The following is a 23214-nucleotide window of genomic DNA, read 5'->3' on the forward strand; positions in this document are numbered from 1 at the left end:
GTAGAATAACAAGATTTAAGTGTGAGAAGGGAGAGAGGGAGGGGTGGATGGATGGATGGAGAGATAGACGGATAGATAGTAGATAGATTGACAGACGGATGGATAGCCACTCCTGTTGTTCACCTGTGTGAGAGAAATAACAAGTTTGTCAGATGTAGGGAAATTAAAACAAGCAGAGAGGATGGATGGATGGATGGAGGGATAGTTTCACCTGTAAACTGCTGTAAGGATGATGTGAGAGAGTAGAGGAAGAGAGACAAAGCAAGAGAACAAGTTTGTATGAAGATTAGATAGATAGATAGATGGATGGATGGATGGATGGATGGATGGATGGATGGATGGATAGATAGATAGATAGATAGATAGATAGATAGATAGATGGATAGATGGATAGATAGATAGATAGATAGATACAATAGGTGTAAACGAAGGTAGGAGGGGTAGACAGAGAGAGGGAGAGATGCTAGATAAACTTGGGAGGCGGGGAGGGGGGCGGTCGGTGCGCAGTGATTGGAAAACATCATAGACGCGCACGCGCTAATCCGATGATGGCTCTCCGTTACCGGGTGGAGAGCGAGGAGGAGGAGGAGGATGGATGGAGAGATGGAGGGAGGGGTCTGAGAAAAGAGAGAGAGAGAAAAAAAAGAAGAAGAAGAAGAGTTGGAGCAGGGGCGGGAGCATCTTGCTTCTCGCACGCGCCGCTCCCCCTCTTCCTCGCGAGCCTTTTGTGTTTGAATCTCACATATCAATAATTCAGGCGCGCGCGACGGAGCTCCCTCCCGCGCGCTATGACTTCTGCTGCCTCGTCACTCGTGCAGGGCCCCTCCGCAGCGCGCGCCACTCCCGCGTAACCCGCGTGTCTCCAGGTGACAAGAAAGAAAAAGAAGATTTAAAATAAAGAAAGAGAAGTGAGGAAAAGTGGGAATCTGAGCGGAGGGAAGAAGCCCCCCAAAAAATATAAACAGTCTGGTTCCCTCTCACAGAAAGAAGAGAGTTTGCTTGTTAAAAAGAAAACGGAGTGCCACCTTAAATCAAAGACCTCCTCGCGCTTCATCAAAGGGAAAAACCGGGAGCCTCGTCCTTCCACCTGACTTTGTTTTCAGGGGGATCAGACCCGTCGACGCGGGGAAGTTGCTCCTGCTCCGGTATGTTGGCGGTTTGCCTGCTCAGCGCCGTGTGGCTCGCGGCGGCTCCGGCCCGCGCGCAGAACGAGACGGAACCGATCATCCTGGAGGGGAAGTGTCTGGTGGTCTGCGACTCCAACCCCACCGCCGACCCCACCGGCACCGCGCTCGGCATCTCCGTGCGCTCCGGCAGCGCCAAGGTGGCGTTCTCCGCGGTCCGCAACACCAACCACGAGCCCTCCGAGATGAGCAACCGGACCATGGTCATCTACTTCGACCGGGTATGAGACAACATATATATATATATGCATGCTGTACCTGCTCTGTTCATTTTACTGTAAAATAAATATACCAGCAGAGAAGCAGAATAAGTTTGTCATTGTTGTAGTTTAATGTCGATGGTGCAGAGAATGCAGCGCACGTGAAGTTTCAGATGGAGTGTGTTCGATGTTTTAACGCTGGGAGTGATGAATGTTAAATATCTTCTGTGAAGTTTTAAGCGTAACATGTAATATTCAGAGGCTCCAGAAACCGTAATACATTGTGTTTTATGCGTCTTTGACTATTTAATAATCTGCGAGGTTTGTTCCACACGCTTCTTAAAAAAACTGCAAACATTGAATGTGCATATTAATGCAGTAAAAGCTGAAGTTAGTCCAGACGTGTTGTATACAACGTTTAAAAAAGTCGGTAAAACCAAATAAGCCAGGTTAAACGAGAGGATGAATTTGTGCCATAGAGGTTTTACGCGCAGCTGCATCTCCTGAACAGCAGCTGCACTCCGGGACTAAAGGGAAAGTGGAGCTGAAACGAATGTGAATTTTTATAGCTAATACATTATTCCAGACGTGATGTATAAGATATTTTTAAAAGTCAGTAAAACCAAATAATCCATGTTAAATGAGAGGATGGATTTGTGCCTGAGAAGCTGGTTTTACGCGCAGCTGCATCTCGTGGACAGATGCCAGGAGCTGCTCCGCTCCTCGACTAACAAGTCTCTGCAGAAATTAATCTGTGACTCTTTTTAAAAATTGTATTGCTATTACATTTCCAAAGTGATTGTGAAAGGAATATCTTGGAAGGCAAGCCTCCTGAATATTTCACCTTTCTGTGCTGACAATTCGCGATATGGGAACTGACATCTCGCCAAATAATTTAGTAACGGCAGGTCACGAGGGCGAGGTCCTACCCGCCTGCCGTTAAAGGTTAATTCTCCCTCAAATTGCCGTTCAATTACGCGCCACAGTTCGCCTCCGTCCATAAAACCAGACATTTAGCCGCAGAAATCCATAATTGAAAATTTCATTTGAAAGATTGATTAAGTTCGCTCTCATTCCCTCATAAAGTTTGGGTGTTCTGACAGTGAGGAAGAGCCTCGATTAAAGCAGAGAGTTATTCCTCCATCAGTGAGTCTGAGTGTGTGAGGTCCGGGGGCCACAGGGGCTCTCGGAGTCCTCCAGAGGACAAAAGGACATCCTGGAAATGTAATGTAAAAAAGTACATGTAAAATAATGTGGGCTGAATCAGACTAAATCATAAATTCAATCATCTAAACAATGATGAAATATGTTTTATGGCAATAAGATGTGGTGAAGAGCACAATCTTTTTATGTTCGTCTATTTGCATTGACATGTTATATGACATTTTTTGGGATTCAATGATTTAAAGATGCAGATTATGTCTTTGTTTGTCCATAATTGTAACATTTTTAAACCTATATGATCTTGCAGTGACCTCTGCAAAAAGTCCTCTGAAAGACACGAGCACAAATAAGCAATTTTGTAAATTGAAAGTCTCTCTGTCTTTCTTTCTTTCAGGTTCTTGTAAACATTGGGAAGAATTTTGACGAGGAGAGAAGTAATTTCATCTCACCACGCAAAGGGATTTACAGTTTTAACTTCCATGTGGTGAAAGTCTACAACCGCCAAACTATACAGGTAATGTGTGTCTATGTGTTTGTCTTTTGTATGTGTGTGTGTGTGTGTGTGCACGTGCAGACCACCCCACGAGCCCCCCCCCCTCATCGTTTTCCCCTCATAAAAGTTGAATATCATCTGCACTGGCAGTCATTTTGTAAATGTTTGAGATCTCTTTCCCTGGAGACAACGACGGAGGCGGACAGATGAAAGCGGGTCTCCTGCCACCCGCCGGCTCAATCTTAATTAATCAATACATGCACAGAGGACAGAGCCAAATCAGGCGCGTGTAGCCGGTAGGAGGACGGCGTGCTGTGGCGAGCTCTGTGCAGCAGCTTCACTTTCAACGCCACGGACGGCGACAATCTCCTCCTCTGCCTCTGTTCACGAAGAGAGAGGCCGCGGGCTGACGGAGAACTGTGGATATTAAGAAAATTAAAACATTAACTGAATTTTGAACAGAGCAAACACAGGGAGGCTTTTTTAATTTTCTTACTAATGCACACAAGGATTGCACACACACACACACACACACACACACACACACACACACAGACACACACACACACACACACAGCCTGCAGGGACCCCAACCACAACTCGTCCTTCATCCAACTAACAAAGCGTTTCACCTATGACAGTGTCTGTATTCTTCTAATGTGTCAAGTGACAGAAATCACTGGAGCAGTCTTCAGCCCATTTCCAGCATTTAACATGCACATAATGATGCTTTACAAGCCGCACGGTGTTAATTACAATGTATCCTTGCAAATTAAACTGTTGTGCAATTATGCCGCCGGGTCCCCGGGGCTTTGGCATTAGGTTTTGCTACTTATACTTTATTATTGCAGTCTTGAATTAATTAGCATGGCAGCAGCGGTAACGACGACAATAACAACAACAAGGAGGGCGGGCGTGTGTGAGGGGGGAGAAAAGCGATGTCGAGCTCGGCGCGTTCTCCCAGTCATCTTTGTGTGACTGAACGCAAAATAGACCACGGACGGCAAACACTTGACTCATGGCGCTGAGGTAATTAAGTCTGGCGTACCGTGCAGAACACAGTGGCGGTAATGCCTGTCACATTACCATTAGCACTGCCATTTGTGCCAATTTGCTGTGTTGTCTTAGTACGAGTATGAGATGCAGAAGCACCACAAAGAGCGATTGACAAGGAGAAAATGGAGAAACTGATTGTTACTGGAGTTACTTTGAAAACCAGTCCAATGGCTGACTGGGCCACATTATGCCTATTTCCTACTTTACGTCCTCTTCGGTGTAAATCCTTCTCCACCTGGAGATAACGGCGTTTGAAAACTGACCTTGAACATTTCAAAAAAAGCTTTTTTCCGTCACGTTTTCGAACGCGAAGCCGACAGGTGTGGGTTGTCCCCTCTCCTCCGAGCATCCTACCTGTGCACTCCTCACCCTCCACCTGTTCCCGCTCATCCCACCATCCGTCCAGCACATCTGCTGTGTGGAAAACTCCCACTGTTTGATTGCCTTAGAGGCGGCTACTTGCGGTGCACACAGCAGATGAGAGACAGCAGGGAGAGGAGAGCGAGTGCAAAACATTCAGGGACAAAGAAAGGAAAAAGGAAGATTTCAAAGTGTAGAGAAGATGTGGAAATTGAGGGATAGAGGAAAATGAGGGGGAATGTAAGAAAGATAAATAGAAAAGAGGGCAGAGTCAGAGAATAACAGAGGGTGGACAGGTAGGAAAGTGGAAAAGAAGGTTCAGGCAGAGGGGCGAGGAAAGAAATGGGAGGAAAAACCAGACATCATGAGTCCGTATTGATCAGTGGATGCTGTGTAGATGAAGGGAAGACAAACAGTTAGTTCCATCTCTCATCAGTTATTTTCCTGTGCAGGTTTCTGTCTGTCGAACCCTGACGCCAGCTGTGGGTGTCAAAATGCTCCCAGAAACCTGTCTGTCTCTATATCTCCCTGTGCTTTACGCCTGGCAATTAAATACAAGTATTTCAAATTAAATACCCTATACTCACCGATCTAAAGGGAACTCTGCCTCCCCCCCCCCTTCCCACAACGCCCCTATACTTCCAATTACGGATAGCTTACGTACATTATTTTGAAAATCCCATTTACCAAACGCTTCCTCTTGCTACAGGATTTCTATTTGAAATCCCAGGTAAATTGCCGAGTGAGCATCTGGTCCCTGCAGCTCGGAGCAGGGGGCTCACAGATCAGACAGACGACACTGGAACTCCTCAGTGTGGTTCGATTGGTCATCGAAGTAATGAGAGTGGATCTTCCTCTGCTCGTTGAAGACCATAACGTGGAGTAGTGGACATAGTGTGAGTTTTTTAGACTCACTTCCACAAAGCACTGATCCACATTTCAGAAAAAAAGATAATTAAGAGGAAAGAGGAAAGAGGAAATCTTACAGTTTTGTTTACTGGGGTTCTGCAGTGAGAGCCGGTGATATTTTACTACAGTATTTCAGCATTTGGAAAAGGCATCTTTAAAAGCCTCAGGTTAAAGCAGCTGCGTATTAAGGCCTTTCTGTTTCTACCATTTCTATCATTTCCCCGCTGAGAGAGGAAAACCTGGTGACTTCCAGCCTTTGATAACACACCGTCCTGATAACACGAGATTCTACCTTTTACGCACTGTTTGGCTTTAAAAGAACGTACTTTACATTTTATAGTAGCTTCCGAAACCCTTTTAAATGTTTCACTGCTTGAACCCAGGTTTGTTCTTTGGTTTCCAATAAACAAGTTTCTATTCTCGAAGTAGGGTCACTGGGGTCAGAGATTTCACTGAACACGCTCGTTTTTTCAATATTTCTTCAGAACAGCAAATGTTGTGCTTGCTGTACTTGTACTACAGCAAGAAGACTGTTAGTGATACAGACATGGCTCGGTCTGATTTCACTTTACTACATCATGAGCGTTTCTTCCTGCACCATGTGGGTCCGGATTCTACTCATTATAATTCTCAGCTTTTTAAAAAAGCCATATAAACCAGCATTAAAATGGGAAATAATGTAATAACAGAGTCTGAATGACAGCGTCCACGACACAAAGGTTGACTCACGTTTTGGAACAGTTTTCCAAAGTGCTGCACGGATGCACCCAGACACAGATGATTATTGATTTCCAAAACAAAGGATATTAGCCGTATGTCATTGCCGTTATTTTTTTGTTCCATTAAACAGTTTTATTTTGCCTGGCGGGGGTTCTCGTTGGCCTGGTGGCCTGCCAGGCTTGTACTGTTATAAAGGAAACTCTATTTTGAGCAAATGAGACACCATAGTCACAGCTTTCATTTTGAGCTTGCTATTTTTTAACATGTATACAATAGAAGCACATTTTAACAGTCTAATTATATATTTCATATGATCTATAATTAATGATAGGGCGACTATGCAGAATGAGGCTGTTCTCTTATAAAAATAGTTTTAGTCTTATCACAACATGCTAATGTCGTATACTCAGGATTTCATTAAAGCGATGGCTCATTCTGTTTTAAAAAATACTCTTAAATATTGATATGTGTAAAGAACCACTGAGAGGAAACTCTGCTCGAGCCTCATCCTCAAATATCATCAAACAGGTTATTTAATATCATCTGATCCCTGTGCAGCTTTTCAATACAGCTGACATAGACGTCGGCTAAATGGACAAATGGCCAGCGTTTATGTAGGAATATGGGGAATACACACACACACACACACACACACACACACACACATTTCAAATCAAAGATCTCAGAGTGAACGTTGACATCCAACACATAGAGTGAGTTGATTCCATAAAAAGAATAACTAGACCGTATAACACTGTTGGATTTATGTCTTATTACCAGATTAAAACAAATTTTAAACCCAGAAAAACTCCTGCCGATATCAATTTTCTTTTATTCGCGGTCACGCCTCGTTAATACATCTGGGGACCAAACATGATTCACTGAACCTCAGATACACAACAACTCCACACTGATCACAAACAGCTTGCCCGTCTCCTGCATGACCTGAGCCATTTGTTTACTGGTCTCAGTGGACAGAAATAAATGTGGTGCTAATATCCCTGGGTCACCTTAACTGTGGGCCAAGATGGTGTTTGAACAACTGAGGCTGATGTAAGACTGAGGGAGGGTTTGATTTTCACAATCACCGTGACATGGATTAACACAGTTTAATTAATCCTCAGAGTATAAACGGGAGTGAGGGTGAGGATAATGGTAAATACCGTAGATATTACTCTGTATTTCTTGGGGTGTCTTCTCTGGAAGATGGGGAAATAATTTCTGAAAACAGTGAGATCTATAGAGAGGGACCAGGATCAAGAGAAATATCTCAGTACACTTCCAATGCACTTCAGCTGTGTCTGAGGGAAACGAGTAACCAGCAAGAACATGTACGTGTTCTTTCATGAGGAGCAAAAAAACTAAAATGAAGTTCTGGCTGAGACGGTGTAAACCTTTTTAAAAAGGTGGAGATGCAGGGAAATGAGAAGCAAAGACTCCTCATCTATTCCTATGTTCACTTAAAATGGTGGCAGGTGAGAGCAGAAAGAAAAGATGGAGTAAAGGAGTTGGTTTGTCTGCAGCTGACGGCAGAGACTGGGACTTGTCAGGCCTCATGTGTCGCAGCTGCTTGTTTGTGAGCTTTGTTGCACTGGTGGATAAAGACACGTTAGACTGGGGCCAGTTCAGAGATCCAGAGTCTCCAGAGGATCAAACCTACTGACTTTGGCGAACACACGACTTCTCCTCCAGCGTCACCGGCAGGTTTAATGTTCACTTATTGACTGAAATGTCTCAACATTGACAAAGTTTGATAGAGACATTCATGACTCTGGATGAATCTCACAGACTTCTAGGATCCTTCGACCAAGAAGTTCACACATGCTAGCACCTGTTAGCATGCTAAGATGCAGAGTTGGATATCATGGTGAACATCATATGATTTTTAGATCCATAGAAGCATCGTAATGTTTTGTACTCAAATTATTAGTTTTTTGCCTAGAAAGACAAATATCAGCTATGGATGCACCAAACATTTACGTGTGTGTGTATTTTCTGGATGTACCTTTGTAAAGGTTGATAGAGACATCATTAAAATTTCAAAGTTAAGTGCAACAAAAAATACGTAAAACAATCCAGGAATGAAGAATCATGTCTATTAGTCAAATTTTGAAAAATACTCAAACAGATCACAAAGGAAAACTCTCTTTAAAGCTCATGTCATGAATTCTTTAGTGGAATAGATTATTTTAATGGATTTATTTGGCATGAGATTAGGCGGTGGAAATGTGTCCATTAAAATCATCCTATTGTCAGGATGGTAATAGAAGTGTGTAATTAATGTGTTATTCATAAGTGCCTGTGTTTCTTTTGTTTGCTGGTGTGTAAATGTCATTTAAAGGTCAATTAATGTGATAAATATCTGATGGAGAAACAACAATGTGCGTTTTTAGATATGATTTTCTGTTTGTTGCTTTCTTACAGTTTAATATCATTGTTGGCACAAACACATGAACATGCCGTCTGCCAGCCAGATGCATAGTTTCCCTTTTATCCGATCAACCCCTGCACAGTCTCTCTCAGTTTGGCAGAACATCATAGAAAGCTGCATTGATTGGTGCTCATGTTATAGCAGTTTAGTTCAGAACCTGAATGTAAAACAAGAGATGACTTGAAGGCGGTTTATTGTGACTTGAATTGTGTTTGCTTGTAACTTGGCTGGAGACGTTTGGGCTTTGGATGAGGCTCCCGGGGTTGGGAGGGAGTGAAGTGGCAGAGGCTGCAGAGCAGAGTAGAAAAACTAGAGCTGGCTAAAGCTACGCAAACTGGGAGCAGCTGATGGAGACGGGGCCTGGACGTGGCAGGACTTCAAGTGAACAGGAGTTGTGGAGTTCAGGCACAAGCAGGGCAGAAAATTAGCTGGGTTCAGGCGAGCAGGAAAACAAACTGACCGACAGGGAGGAACTTGGCTGCAGCGTCTGGACCCCACATGGTGGGTGGAGTCTGGACGGACCAGTCTGGGTTTTCAGCTGCCGTCTCTCGGTGAGTTGATTAGATGATCGAGTCATTTAAATCACCGTCTGGGTCCGAAACCACTCACTAATCAATACATAGTGAGTTAGCCGTTTTGTAGTGGTGTCCAACTATTTAGTGAGCTAAATCCCTCTATAGTTCACTCATTGTTTCTCAGAATACATCGTGAAAAGTAGTGCACAACCGATGGTCACTAACTGATCAATATGTACCATCATGCATTGCGCTCGCTGCAGAGAAACGAGAGGAGGGAGGGAGCAGGAACAGCCCGACCTGTTGTACAAATGTAAATATACGAGCAGAGCATCACTGCACAAACTGAGACAAACAAGTGTATCTATATGTTTAAAAAAAGGTAATTCAACATGTTGTTTAATTCTACATTTAAAACAAACATTGGTCATATATTGTGTTTCTCCACCGGCCGACTTCGTTGTTGTTGTTGTTGTTGTGTCATAATCCTGCGACTATGACGTCATGACCGGCGCAGAGACAATGCACCAGAAGGTTTTTGTTCTTTTGCTAAAGATCTCACTCTTTACTCTGGTTCTCTATCTACATCTTCTATCTTCTGTCTTGCAGCCGTAGATGGATGTAAATAATTTCTTCATATTTAAGGTATAATTAATTTCCCTCCAGGTTTTTCTGGTTCGCTCAGTGTAAACGCTATAAAGGATCACGTGTCTCTGGCTGAAACTCGACTTGACTCATCTCAATTAACTTTCATCATTTGCTGTGGTTTGACATTTGCCAACAGACTCAGAGTTGCATGTTTCCACTCTCTCTCTCTCTCTCTCTAATGTGACGGGTGAAAGCTTTGCTCAGTGGTTTTGTCAAATTAATGAGGCCGTTCTCCGCGGCGGTATTGATGACGGCTGACGAAGATTTGCTGACATTTGTAAGATCTGATCCACTCTATAATGTTTAGTAACGCTCTGACCTTTGCTCCGCTTGCCTCCGTCTCTCGGCATCATTTCTGCGTTGCTTCGTTTTTTACTGATTTCCTGGAATCTCTCAATGCTACAGGAATTAACTTTAGCTTCATGTGAGGTCAGATTTACAGCTGAGGTTCATTTTCATCACCAATTTGTTTTATATTAGACAATTCTCTCTTTATTATTCAATCAGTCAGTCAGTTAGATTCCACACCACGGTCCAATGTGTCTCCTTTTGAACGTCCCCTGTGTCTCCACTGTGTCTGCACTGTGTCTGCACTGGACAATTAGAGTAAATTGAACCGTGGAAAGTTTATTTTATGTGATTTCCTCCCAACCAACACAAAAACCATGAGATGTAATGAGATAAAAGTCAAGAATAATCCCAGTCACACTGTGCAGGCAGAGGTAAAGAGGCGGCGGTGATCATGTCGGCAGCGGTGGAGCCTCTAAGTTCATTAGAGGACCTGAGAAAGACTGTCTGTCTTTTCTCTGCTGGAGCGTCTCCACAATGTGATCAGGGCAACGTGATCTGTCGCAGGGCAGCGAAATCTTTTGTGTAACAACTGACGTATACAACATGTAGTGGTGTTGATTGTGTGGACGATATCTTTCAATGTACAGCACATGAATAAGTTGTGGGTTCAGAGTTTAGGGTTGGTTGTTATTTAGGGTTTTTTCCCGATACAGGATACTTTCAAACTGGTACCATTGCCAAAACATGCCAGATATTTTATTTCTTAACAAAAGCACAAAACTATGGTCGACAACAAGAGCTTGTATGTTACGTGGTGCCAGAGCCAGAGAGTGTGTTGTGGTTTCGGTTGTTGTGGTGATGTTTCTGGTGCATGTTAGCAGGGCAGCTATTTCAGTACCGGTCTGGTAGGAACCAGCCATGTAGGATCTCACTACACACCCCTCGTCCAGAGATGAGTTGCCTTCACAAAAACTAACGTGTAACTTATGTGTCAAATTCCCATCAAGGTTTTCTTTATTTTCACGGTCATGATCAATTCAAATCTAAGTGTACGTTGTTGGGTTTTCTGTCAGCAGACACACACTCTGTTTTATTTAGAATATTGTTAACTTCATTTTTCAACGTTCAACGCAAATGGGAAAAGTGCTTATTAAAACTGGTAACAAATCACAGCTGTGACCCTCCGAGAGTTGCAGGCTTGTTATTGTGCACGTACTGTTGTTTTCTGCTCAAAAAGGACAACGATACAGAAATCTACCAACAAAAGAAAACGCTTGTTGAAAGCACCATACAAACACACACACACACACACACACACACACACACACACACACACACACACACACACACACACACACACACACACACACTTGACCTAAATAAAGTCTGCTGGCCAGCACAGATGTTCCAGACTCTAACAAGGTGAGAGCCTCTGCGGCAGGATATTTTTTTTTTTTTTCAAAATGCAAAGCAGTTTACTAGAAACAGTTTTCCATCTCAAAACTTTGACTTGAGGGAAACTAGTGTTGGAAAGAATGGTTTTAGTGAGCATCGCCATTTACCCATCATGCTTTATTGATCACAACACCAGCAGATCGGCCACTGAGACGGCTTCTGTGTGTTTGTTGCATCAAACTAACATGAGGCCAGTTTACATGGACATCAAACTGACGAGTAACAGACTTTTCCGATGACCTTATCCTGAATAAGGCTTTGCTAACCCACATGTAAACAGTCTGTGTAAAGAGGTGGAACACATTGATTGATTCATTTGTCTGTGTTCATCTGCAGAAAGCTGCTGATAGAGATTATTAAAATGTCGTCTGGACCTTTAACACCTCAGAGTCTTGGTCCAGAGCCGATGGGATCAGAGATTTGACGAAGCATGAACCGGGTTTGAGGGTCGAGTTGTGAAAATAACGAGGAGTTGAAGCTTTTGCAAAACTTGAGAGAAAATACTCAAAAGGGTTTGTGGTAGCTTTGTGCATTTTACTATTGCAAGTTTTAAAATTCTGGATGTATGTTGGATGTAATGTGTCGATAGAGTCGTTATTAGTCAATGATGTGTAAAGATCCACTTGATACAACTAACTCAACCTTTCGTGTTTGCTTTTCCCAAACGTTTTAATCATAAAATGGTGGAACAACAGCAAGCGGTGACGTGTTTGTAGGTGAAACATGAAATCAGCAGCTTTTATTCAAACCTTCTATAGGATTCTGATGGGTTTCTCCAAATGTCACAGACTTTATGTATATATAAATGTTATAAATCTGATCTTTCCTGTTTTACACACACGGATGTCAGTCTTTGTTTTGTCCCAGCAAGTCTTCCTGTCAGTGGTTTAGTGGTTTTATTCCGTACCCATTGACCTCGGATTCACTTTTCCTCAAACTTCAGAAAAGTTCCAATACAGATAACTCGGCCATTTTACAGACGGGCAGTGTCACAGACACACCATTATGTATGAATCCATCATGGTGACAAAGTCTCTCTCAGTGAAAGATGGAAAGAAAAAGAGAGAAAGAGAGGGAGAGAGAGAGAGAGAGAGAGAGAGAGAGAGAGAGAGAGAGAGAGAGAGAGAGAGAGGGAGGAAAGGGGGAATGAAAGGCGACAAGGAAAATATTAAGAAGGACTGAGGACGCAAAGGAAAAGATGTCGAGATGAAAGGAAAGAAAAAGAGACAGATAAAAAAGAAAAGGATGTGGAGGAATCATTGCCGTGTCAAGACAGTCGCCCGGGCAGGACCCGACGATGCAATAACAGAATGTCATCATGTCGGTGGCTTTAAGTGCTGCACTGAGACGTCCGACAGCGTGTATTTACATATCGAAGGTTTTCTGTCTCTCCGCTCCAACTTTCTCTCCCCGTCTCATTTCCTGTCTTCATGTGTCTTCTGTCTCTCCCCCCTCTCTGTTATTCTGTCTCTCTCTCGCTCTGTTACTCAGCCAGTTAATTGGTGCTTATGCATTAATGAATGCGGATCGATCGAGGCCTGACACGATGCGCAGCCCTATTATCATGCTCTTATATTTATGGGTGGTAATTGTAAGGGTGTAGTTGACAGCGTGTGTGTGTGTGTGTGTGTGTGTGTGTGTGTGTGTGTGTGAGAGAGAGAGATGGGGAAGGAAGTAGGAGACGGCTAGACAACCACCACATGGTCTTTATTCATGCATGGTATGTGTGTGTGTGTGTGTGTGGTAGTTGTGGTGGTGGTGGTGGTGACCAAAGTCTCATCCTCCCAAAGCCACTGTCACAGCTTTATTAGAGCAATACATCACCATAGCACACAGCACACACTGACCCTTGTGTGTGTGTGTGTGTGTGTGTGTGTGTTACAGAGAGCGACGACAGCGAGTAGACAGATTAGTAAGAAAGACAGATAGTAAGAAAAAGTCAAATTTGGGAGTGGACTTTTTAAAGTTCCTGTAAATTCCCTTTAATTTCTGTATCTTAAAAACATAAAGTAAGTAAATCTGGCAATTTTCTACAGTGCTGAGTTTTGATGTGACGTCAATGCAAATTGACTCAAGGCCAGATTAACCCTCGACAGGTTGGGCTGCGTGACTCACTGTCGTAAATACAAACACACAACTGTACAGACGTGCATTTGTTGACAAGCTGTCGTAGAAGAAACCTCAAAATTAGGAATTTTACTCAAATATGACGCTAACGCAGAAAGGAAGTTATCGCTGTCCGAGCGTCATGTGTATCAAATCCCATCCAATCTTTGGGCTAACTCGCTAAACTTCCATCAAAGTGGGTTTACCTGGATTCTGATGATAAACTAAAGAGTCGATAACTTCACAAAAGTAATGACTCAGTTGTCTAAACAGAACAACACCAGGTCTTTTAGCTCTCGAGTGAAATATGCTCCGATATTCACTCTTATTCGTCTTCTTACTTTGTCACTTTCTGTTTTCCTCTTCTTGGTCGTAATGTACCATGTTGTGTACCTTCACAATGATTTGATCTGTTATCTTAATGCATTAAACTATCTAGTGTTGCTTCTAAGAACAACTTGAGCAATGACTGGAATTTGGGTCAATTCCCAAATCTAAAAAAACATCTCTACTTGCTTCTTGCTCCAAATTAGAGCAATATCCTACATTAAGTTCTGCCACATGAGCCAAATAACCCACAAACATTCTCGCTCTCTCCAATAACACCAGCGTGGCACAGCCAGTATTTTAACTGTTAGATACGCAGCAGACTCCAGATCTGAAGGAGGCTTTAGGTAAAAGCAAGATAACAAGGAAACGTGGTTAAATAATTCAGTAAAAGAAGGAAAGAAAACAGAGACAGTGCTTGTTTTGTGCACGGAGGTAAATGTGAGTCTGTGACGGAGGGTTTGTGAGTGTGAGCTCCACATGAATCTTTGTGTAGGTGACAGGCTGGAGTTAGTCTGAATGGTTTGTGTGTCTCTGAGTTTCATAGTAACGCGGTGATGCTGGATGGTTTTGGTCTTGCGTCACGATCTCTGTTTGCACAGGCAGAAGAAATGCTCCCCTCCGCTCCCGTCTTCTCGCTCGTCCGTCTTCCTTCCTCTCCTCCTTGTTTTATCCCCCTCTCCCTCCTGGCTCTTCTTTTATCTGAGCATTTCTCTACCTCCCTCCTAACTGCAGGTCCCTGGTGTCCATCACCTTGTGTTGTAGCAATGCTGAGCTCAGGCTGAGATCTTGGCTGGGGCAGAGATTTTGATGAGATATTTTTAGTAGAGATACTCCGAGTCCATTTTGCCTGATACAGACTCACATATTGTGTTTTCTGCTAATAACCCTGCATGTAAGTGATGGTTGGTATCACTGGTGCCACTCCTAAAATCGGAGGTGTAGTATCCATCACACGTGGCAGTTTTACTTTGAATTAAAGCGGTACAGCTCAGCCTCTGTTTTGCAGCGGCAAAGAAGTGATTACCCGCAAAAGAAGATTGCAGCTTTATCAGGGTGAAACTTAATTACTTAAAGGACGTGGTATCGGATCATTACGTGGATACTCGCAGGTTCAACCCCGACATTTTTATCAGTATCGGAGTCGTTTCCGATGCTGGTAACAGAACATCTCGTATTTTCCGAAGTACTTTGCTACGCTTGTGTCTTTCTGTTGCTTAAGATCTTAATTAGTGTGATTTTAGCACAAAGCATTACTTGCATCACGTTAAGAAGAGAAGTAACTCTCACACTTCTCCTACATCGTCCCTGAAAGGCCTCCATCAAAGGGGGGGTGTCGTTAGATTAAATCGTCTACTCGTCACCTCTCGTGTCTGATCTGCAGCGATGTCAGTTATTGACGACGGGATCCAAATTTCAGGTTTTCAGATTATTTGTGCTCGTCGTCCCCGGGTGAGTGAAGACTGTGGGAAACAGTGTAATGTTTGTAATCAATCACGGCACATGATAATGAAGTAGTTATTTAACTGTGAGAAGCCTGCACTGATTATAACAGCTACATTAAAGCCTGTGTCCTCCTCTGACTGTTGGTATACGTGTTATTACTAACGGCTGAGTTATCCAGGGACATTATTGGTTATATGCAAATATTATCCAGTATTTCTATAACCCATTTCTTGGGTGGAAACCATTTTACTGTTAAACCACAGAAAGTTAACTTCACCGAATCAATTATTTATGAAAACAGGATCATAAATATCACTTTAGCTCTCTGAATTGGCACTTCTGGGCTACTGTACACACGGAGTGCATTTTCTGTCAGTATCCTGCATCTGACATGTGCTGCCTGACATCTTTAGGTGAAAGAAGGAGAGGAGAGGTTGAGGGGGAAAGCGTATGTGGCCAAGCAGAGACAACAAGCATTGAAATGATAAATCTATCAAAATTAAAGTCTATAAAAAGACCCAATAACCCCGATGGTGACGTCTCCAGGGGGACTGAAGATATGTTATTAATCATATAACGTGTTACATTATTAAAAATGATGGTGGGTTGGATTATTTGAAGGTGAAGATGCTGCCAATGTGCAGCTCTGACACGTTCGATTGAGTTTCCGTTAATCTAGTTGATTAAATCCACTGTAAAACTGCTTCTGGTGCTCTGACTTCCTGTGACCTCTTCCCTTTCCACGAGTAATGTTTATGGAACTGTTTAAAAGACTCGTGACACATTTCCAGCTCTGTAGTCGGAGGAAGGAGGACGAACACATACCAGAGGAGGAGAGTTTGAAACTGTCGAACTGAGGAGCAGGAGCTGAGTGAACATGTCGGGAGGAGATGATAGTCATAGACTGAGTGATCCACATATTACTCCACATATCATTTTTGCATCAAGGGAACTGATATTTATAAGTGTGTGTAATTCTGTGCAGATCCAAATTAAATCTACTAAATTTAGTGAATTAAAATGTGGTTTCACTGTTGGGCCTTGGCAGCGCTACGTGCTCTGAGTGCCATTCTATTTTAATTATATCTACATCGTGGTTGGAGCAGTTATTTATACAAATGTTATTGGCTTATTGTTAAATGTATTAGCCAATTATATTTTTGTTTAACAATATCTCGTATTAAACTAATTGCGCTTGCAAAGACATTTCAAATGTGGGCAAAGCTGTAGCAAAACTAAACAACATGATGAGAGTGGAGATGATGGATCAATTAGTTATGTTATGATTTATAAACCATTTACACAATCTTATTTATAAAGTGTGTCGTGGCCTTAACGAACAAAATGTTTTTTCCGCAATGCGAAGAAGTTTTTCTCCGTGAGCTGTGTTTTCATCCTGATAATTAAAAAATTTAAAAAAAAGCGAGTGTAAGTGTAGTCTGAGTGTTTTAATCACAGGCTGGTTGTTCAGAGCAACAGAGCAGCCAGGAGAGCTCTTGACTGTGGCAGGCTCTTCATCTCCTGCCCACACACACACACACACACACACACACACACACACACACACACACACACACACACACACACACAGACCACAACACACACACACACACACACACACACACAGACCAACACACACACACACACTCGACGTACACTCGTTCTCTCTCCTGACCGTCAGGTAAAAAAATGAGGTGGATAAGTGTATAATTATGGGATGTTTGTGAGTGTGTTCCATCTGTTACCAACAGTTTAACAAATTTACCGTGTGAAAGTCTGACTGAACTGTGACTGATGAATCCTGAAGGTAAAGAAATATCATGATAATATATTTTCAATAAGAGAAAAACATCTCACCGGTCATCCATCCATCCATCCATCCATCCATCCATCCATCCATCCATCCATCCATCCATAAACCATCCATCCATCCATCCATCCATCCATCCATCCATCCATCCATCCATCCATCCATCCATCCATCAAACCATCCATCCATCCATCCCGCTCATCCTTTACACGTCGGGACAGTGATCGTTTATTGCCTCTCTCTGCATTTCAGATGGGATTTGTGTTGCTCTTAAACGCTTAAACCTCTTCAGTGTATTATTCTTCAGACATAACATATTTGTCAGCTCCTCGATTCCTTATGAATTCTTCTTGTTTCCACTCTTTAACCGTCTTGGGCCACGTAGTCGTTGTGTTCTAACCGTTCAACCACCTCTACAAACGCATTAGAACACACACCCTTTGTTGTGCCTCTTTTAGAATCCGTGGGTTTGCTCACAGGGGTTTTCACGGGCTTTATAAAGTGTGATGCTGCATAAACAGACACTTCTCTGAAATTCAATTCAGTTTGTTTTAGTACCACATCGGCACCGGGGGTAGAATAAAAACCATTATTTTAGTGGAGCGTTGGGGGGAAACAAATCCAGGGAGCGCCTGAGTTTCTGCTGTTGCTCAAAAGAGAAAGGATGAAAGCTGCCGTGCGTGTGTCTGTGTTTGCGTGTGTGTGTGTGTGTGTGTGTTGGTCTGTGTGTGTGTGTGTGTGTGCATCGGCTGGCCGGGGAAGGGGGACACGTCACTGACAGCTACGTCTCTTTGTAAGAAGATGTTATTCCCTATTGAAACATTTGTTGAGTCAGACACAGTGTGGCTCTGCTGTAACTCTCCATGTGTAAAACGTCTTTGTTAAATCTTCTCCAAGTGGTATTTGAAAAACTGGGAAGTGCTCTGACTGCAGATCTAATATTCCGTTGTAAGCCCTCGCATCGTTTAAAGGGATTCTCTAAAATCGTTCAGCTCAATTAGGGGGAATCACGACGATCTGAATCTACATGAAAGCATCATCATGGTGCCGACTATCCAGACATGCACTAAACTCCAGATAATCTCCTGAATGTTCTGTATGTGAGATCGCAACTGTCCGAGAAGTGAGAGGCTCTGGACCTTCTCTGGAGTTTCTCCTGCCAGCGTTCCTGTTAAAACCCCAGAGAACTTCCAAGTGAGCTCGTGTGAGAACGTAGCACGAGATCCTCTGGAGGACTCGCAGCGAGTGAGTGGGCGTGTTGATGACGTTTCTAACACTCGACAGACGCCAACCTGAAATAAAATATCTCCGGATTTCAAAAGCCACACACGTAGAAGACACCGAGGAGGATGTCGAGGGAGCTTTTGGTCGCTAAGGTCGATGTCATGTTATCAAAAACATGTGGACTCCGCAGCAGAATTAAGGGCAAACATGAATGTGACGAGTATCAGGGGTCAAAGTTCACTAAAAGTTGAACTCTACGTGAAGCCAGGCTGCGATTTGCTTCTCCACAGGAAGCAAATGGTTTAAGCCCCCTCCTCACTTGCACAGATTGCAAGTGAGCGGGAGGCAAAGTTTCTCATGTCTGAAAATGGCTCGACTGTGTTTTGCACTAGTCGTCTCTACACTTCCATGCTCGTGTGTTTGATCTTCTGTTTTTTCCTGTGCCTCATTTTTTAAACTCTCTCCTCTTCCCCTTCATGCAGGTGAGCCTGATGCACAACGGCTGGCCGGTGATCTCGGCGTTCGCGGGCGACCAGGATGTGACGCGCGAGGCGGCCAGCAACGGCGTGCTGATCCAGATGGAGAAGGGAGACCGGGCCTACCTCAAACTGGAGAGAGGAAACCTCATGGGAGGATGGAAATACTCCACCTTCTCCGGCTTCCTGGTGTTTCCCATGTAGAGGAAACCGGAGAGGAAGAGGAGGAGCAAGGGGTGGAAACGAAGGAGGAGCTGGTGGAAGATGGAAATTACGACGAAGGTGGGGATGGAGAAAGAGAAAAAAACGGACGTGAATGAGATGGCCTTAAAGGAGGAGAAGAAGGAGGAAGAGAGAAGAGGAGGATGTGACAAGAGACTTCTGTTTGGGACGCTGCGGAGGGTGGAGGGAAGAGGACGGATGGGAGAAGTTAGAGCGATGTAAGAGCATGACACAGAATGATTAAACAAGGGTAACGCGAGAGGAGAATGGTGGAGCCAGCACACGCGAGTGTACGGCCAGCTTCTTCACTTCCCCTCCTCCTTTCATCCATCCTGTCATTCATCCTTTTCCTCTGTTTTCTCTGTGGCTCGACTGCAGCTTTGGACAGCCAAAACTTTTTTTATTCTCTGCTGACAGACGCAATTGATCATTTATATGTTCCAGAGTGTTTTAAAAGCCCGAGTGTAACCCCCACCCCCCCGTCCCTCCGTCCCTCCGTCCCTCCACATTCATCATTCAATCATTAATTATCGATCTCCATCAATCGAAGCTTTGAAGAATGTTTCTCGGAGAACTGCTCCTATCATCTCCCGCTTATTTTACTCTTTGTTTTCATATTCTAGACATAAATCGCACTGATTCTGGATCAGCCTCCACCACAAAGCCAAGCTAGAACTTTTTTTTAGAGGGGCGACGCTGAACCCTGATCCCAAAATCAGGAGCTGAGGAAACATTTACCTCCCTGTCAGCTTTGTTTTATACTTATATATAAATCGCTGTCTTTTCCTGATTCCTAGACAGTCAAGTGTCCCTCTCCCATTCTTTCATCCGCCTGCTAACTTCTTGCATATAGTCCCGCTCCTTCCCTCTGCTTCCCTGTCAGTCTCGTCCCTTTTGTCTTCGACTCAGATGTCTCGGTTCCTAACAGCAGCCGGCAGTAATGGTAAATATTTGCTTGCCAGCTGCGAGCATCAGACACGTCTTCAAATCTAAGAATAGTCGACCGCGGTGTCCAGCTGTGACTCACAGAAAACACTTAGTGTACGAAACAACAGCTGACGTCTTTACAGTCCTTGATGAAAACCAATATATGAAATTTAAATGCATGTGCAAATAATAGATAATAATAAATAATAAAAATAATAGTTTCCCAGATTTTTCTACATACAATCTCTTTCTAAAGGTGACGCTTCCCAGACGGGGAAACATTCACCTGAGACATTTACCAAGAAACCAAATGTTAATGGTGAATTAATATTGAATGCGTCCCCCCCCCCCACGGCTGGATTAACCTCCTGCAGGGTGATATGTTAATACTCAACATGTTGTGACTGTTGAATATGTTTCACTTGGGCTTCAACTCTGAACTAATATAAATATTTGTCTCAGATAAAATCCCACAATCTGGAAAAAATTAGATTTTAAGTTCCACAAGAGCAGGGCCACAGAATAGAGGATAGAAGTGTTTTTATTCTAGTTCAGGCGTGAAAATCTTTAACGAATTCAGCATTAATCAAATTATAATAACACGGATGATATGGAGTAAACCTTTGGCTTCTAGGGGCCCTCGGGGCTCTGGGGCCACTGGGCAGTTTCCCTACACTTGACCTGACCCTTAAATAGTTAATGATATCAAGTCATGACACTTGGTTAATGTTAGAAAAAAGATTGATTAAATACTGGAAAAGTCAATAAAACCCTCCATCTATCAGCTCTACAGCTTATCCTCTATTTGAGGGTCACCTGAGGGGCCGGGGTAGACCCTGGACTTCAGGGTCTCCATCGTAACGCAGGGGCCACAAGACTCAATGCGTTTGGTATTAACCTTTAACCACAACTAACATTAACCAAATTTATACCTAAAGAGATCAGAAGAAAATGAAAAAGGCAGTTTTACATTTCTGAAAATGCAGAATCTCTAGATATACAGAAGAGTTGATAACCAGAGGAATTTCAGATCCACACTTAGATAAATTCCTCACGTAATCAATACTCCCCCACGACTCTCTTGTGACCGTATCTAATGAAACTAATATCGGTATTGATAGAAGTCGCACACAGAGTATTGCTCTACTTTGCTACTTCAGTGTTTTTATCGTCTCTCTGGCAGCCAAACAAACGTTGGAATCGACCTCCATTCTGTCCGACCATCCCTCCTCCACACCTCCACCCCCTCCCTCCCTCCGTCTGTCTCTCCATCCCCGCTGCTGTGTTTCACAGCCACACCCCTCCTCTCTTCTCTCGACTATGCTGTTTACCCACAAGTGCAGATTTCTCTCTCTTCCTTTATTTATTTATTTTTTTGTACGCCTTTGTTACCCTCCCTCTCCTCCGCCCCTCCGCGACCCGACCGCCTCTCCTTCCCCGTGTCTGTACTTTATCTGCTGCTGTACTCGTTTGCTTCCCAGCACGGGTCCTTCCGCGCTTTTCTTCAACGTTGGACTTTTGGACACTGAAACCAACTTACAACCACAAACTCTATTATATATATAAATATATAAATACATAAATTTACACAGTATATGGATATATACATATATCGAAAAATCTAAGCCACTGTTTCTATTCTACTGGTATTATGATGATAATAATGATAATACTAATACTGGAAAAACCGAATCTGGTTGATGACTATAATATCTGTACTTCCGTACTTCAGTGTTATATAAAAGAAAAAATATTCTACGAGAAACTTACTAGTGATTGTGTGGAAAATCTGAGGCTGCCGTTCTGCTCTTCTGATTAAAAACATGCTTCTTGTTTTTGTTTTGGGTCAAACCAAGTTGTGGCTAAAAAGCTGAATCTACTACTTCTATAGAAAAACCTGCAGCTAAAGAGGACTTTTATTTGTTTATTATTATCATAACTATGATTATGATTATGATTATTATTAATATCTTGACTGTAAATTACATGTGAATATTTAGACGATGATGATATTCTTTGATTTCTCAATCAATCAAATCGATTTATCTACTGTTTTTTCTTATTTCTTTGCTCTGATGAAATCAATAAAATTTAAATGGGACTTTTATTTTTCTTAAACCTACTTTAAGCCTGGCCTGGCTCCTTCTTTTTGTCGAAGCTGGCACAACTTCTGAAAGAGACACACACACACACACACACAGCGCCAGGTGCATTCAAGTGTGTAACGGTGGGCGGTGTTCACAGCGTGTGTGTGTGTGTCTGTCTCTGTGTGTGTCTGTGTGTGTGTGTGTGTGTGAGGTCTCCAGATCATTTTCTCTTTTCACTCCGTCCCTTCTTCTCTCTATCGTTTTAATCGCCTCTCTTCTCTTACCTTCTTCTTTATTCTTTCTGTCGTCTCTCCATCTTTGATTTTGTTCCTTTTTCTTCTTTACTTCCTCTGTCCTTCTTCCTCTTTACTTGTCTCTCTCCTCCTCCTCCTCCTCCTCCTCTTCCTCGTCCTCCTCCTGTTTCTCCACTCTGTTGGTTTTTAAGGTTTTGTGGTTTGTTTCTCTCCCAGACTGTAATGAGCTCCAGGGGGAAAATTAGCGCTGGAATAACAAGCAAACATCAACACCATCCCTCTCTTCCTCCTCCTCCTCCTCTTCTTCTCCCGCTTCATCTGACTTCATTTCTTCTTTTTGTCTTACTTTCCCGCCACTTGTTTCTCCTTCCTGTCCTTCCTCTTTAACACATTTATCTTTCTGACTCTGTTCTGTGCCTCTGCTGCTGTTTCTCTTCTCCTCAGACTCATCGAGTGTTAAATGTCTCAGCTGTTTTCAGGGTTTTCTTTGTCCTGAGATCAAAAGTCCATGTTAGTTGTTTTTTTAAACACACACACACACATATAAATAAGTTCTCATTCAAAAGCAGCGAAGCGTGTATTAGTGTGTGTTAGTGGTGACATTATATTTGTAATGTATGTGTGCATACGATGAATTGTGTGTGTATGAGTGGTATGAAATGTGTGTGTTTGTGTGTGTGTGTGTGTTCTCGCAGCAGTGGGTCCGTCCAGAGGCCTTGTCCTCCAGCAGTAATTTGATTGTGGCAGAGTGAGAGAGACATAATTGTCTGCAGCAGGTCACAGCAGAGCAAACAAAGTGTGTGTGTGTGTGTGTGTGTGTGTGTGTGTGTGTGTGTGTACTCTCCTGTGTCCTCTCCCCCAGTGTCTGGGCCGTTATCCTCCTCTCCTCCTTCTTTCCTCTCCTCCTCT

General features: G+C 43.1%; 1 protein-coding gene across 1 annotated transcript; it reads left to right on the forward strand.

Moving 5' to 3' along the window:
- The first annotated feature begins 673 nt into the window (after positions 1 to 673).
- On the forward strand, positions 674 to 22071 carry cbln1 (cerebellin 1 precursor). Its single transcript, XM_035155952.2, has 3 exons — positions 674 to 1405; positions 2943 to 3062; positions 18822 to 22071. Exons 1-3 carry the CDS (start codon positions 1148 to 1150, stop codon positions 19017 to 19019), a joined length of 576 nt encoding a protein of 191 aa, XP_035011843.1. The 5' UTR covers positions 674 to 1147; the 3' UTR covers positions 19020 to 22071.
- The last annotated feature ends 1143 nt before the right edge of the window (positions 22072 to 23214 follow it).

This window comes from Hippoglossus stenolepis, chromosome 5, assembly GCF_022539355.2.
Source record: "Hippoglossus stenolepis isolate QCI-W04-F060 chromosome 5, HSTE1.2, whole genome shotgun sequence".
Classification (NCBI taxonomy): domain Eukaryota; kingdom Metazoa; phylum Chordata; class Actinopteri; order Pleuronectiformes; family Pleuronectidae; genus Hippoglossus; species Hippoglossus stenolepis.

Bases quoted from the DNA above. Each gene is read 5' to 3' on its own strand.
- cbln1 (XM_035155952.2), top strand. From the start codon at position 1,148: ATGTTGGCGGTTTGCCTGCTCAGCGCCGTGTGGCTCGCGGCGGCTCCG. The intron at 1,406-2,942 runs GTATGAGACAAC...TCTTTCTTTCAG, and splicing joins TGGTCATCTACTTCGACCGG to GTTCTTGTAAACATTGGGAA. The intron at 3,063-18,821 runs GTAATGTGTGTC...CCCTTCATGCAG, and splicing joins ACAACCGCCAAACTATACAG to GTGAGCCTGATGCACAACGG.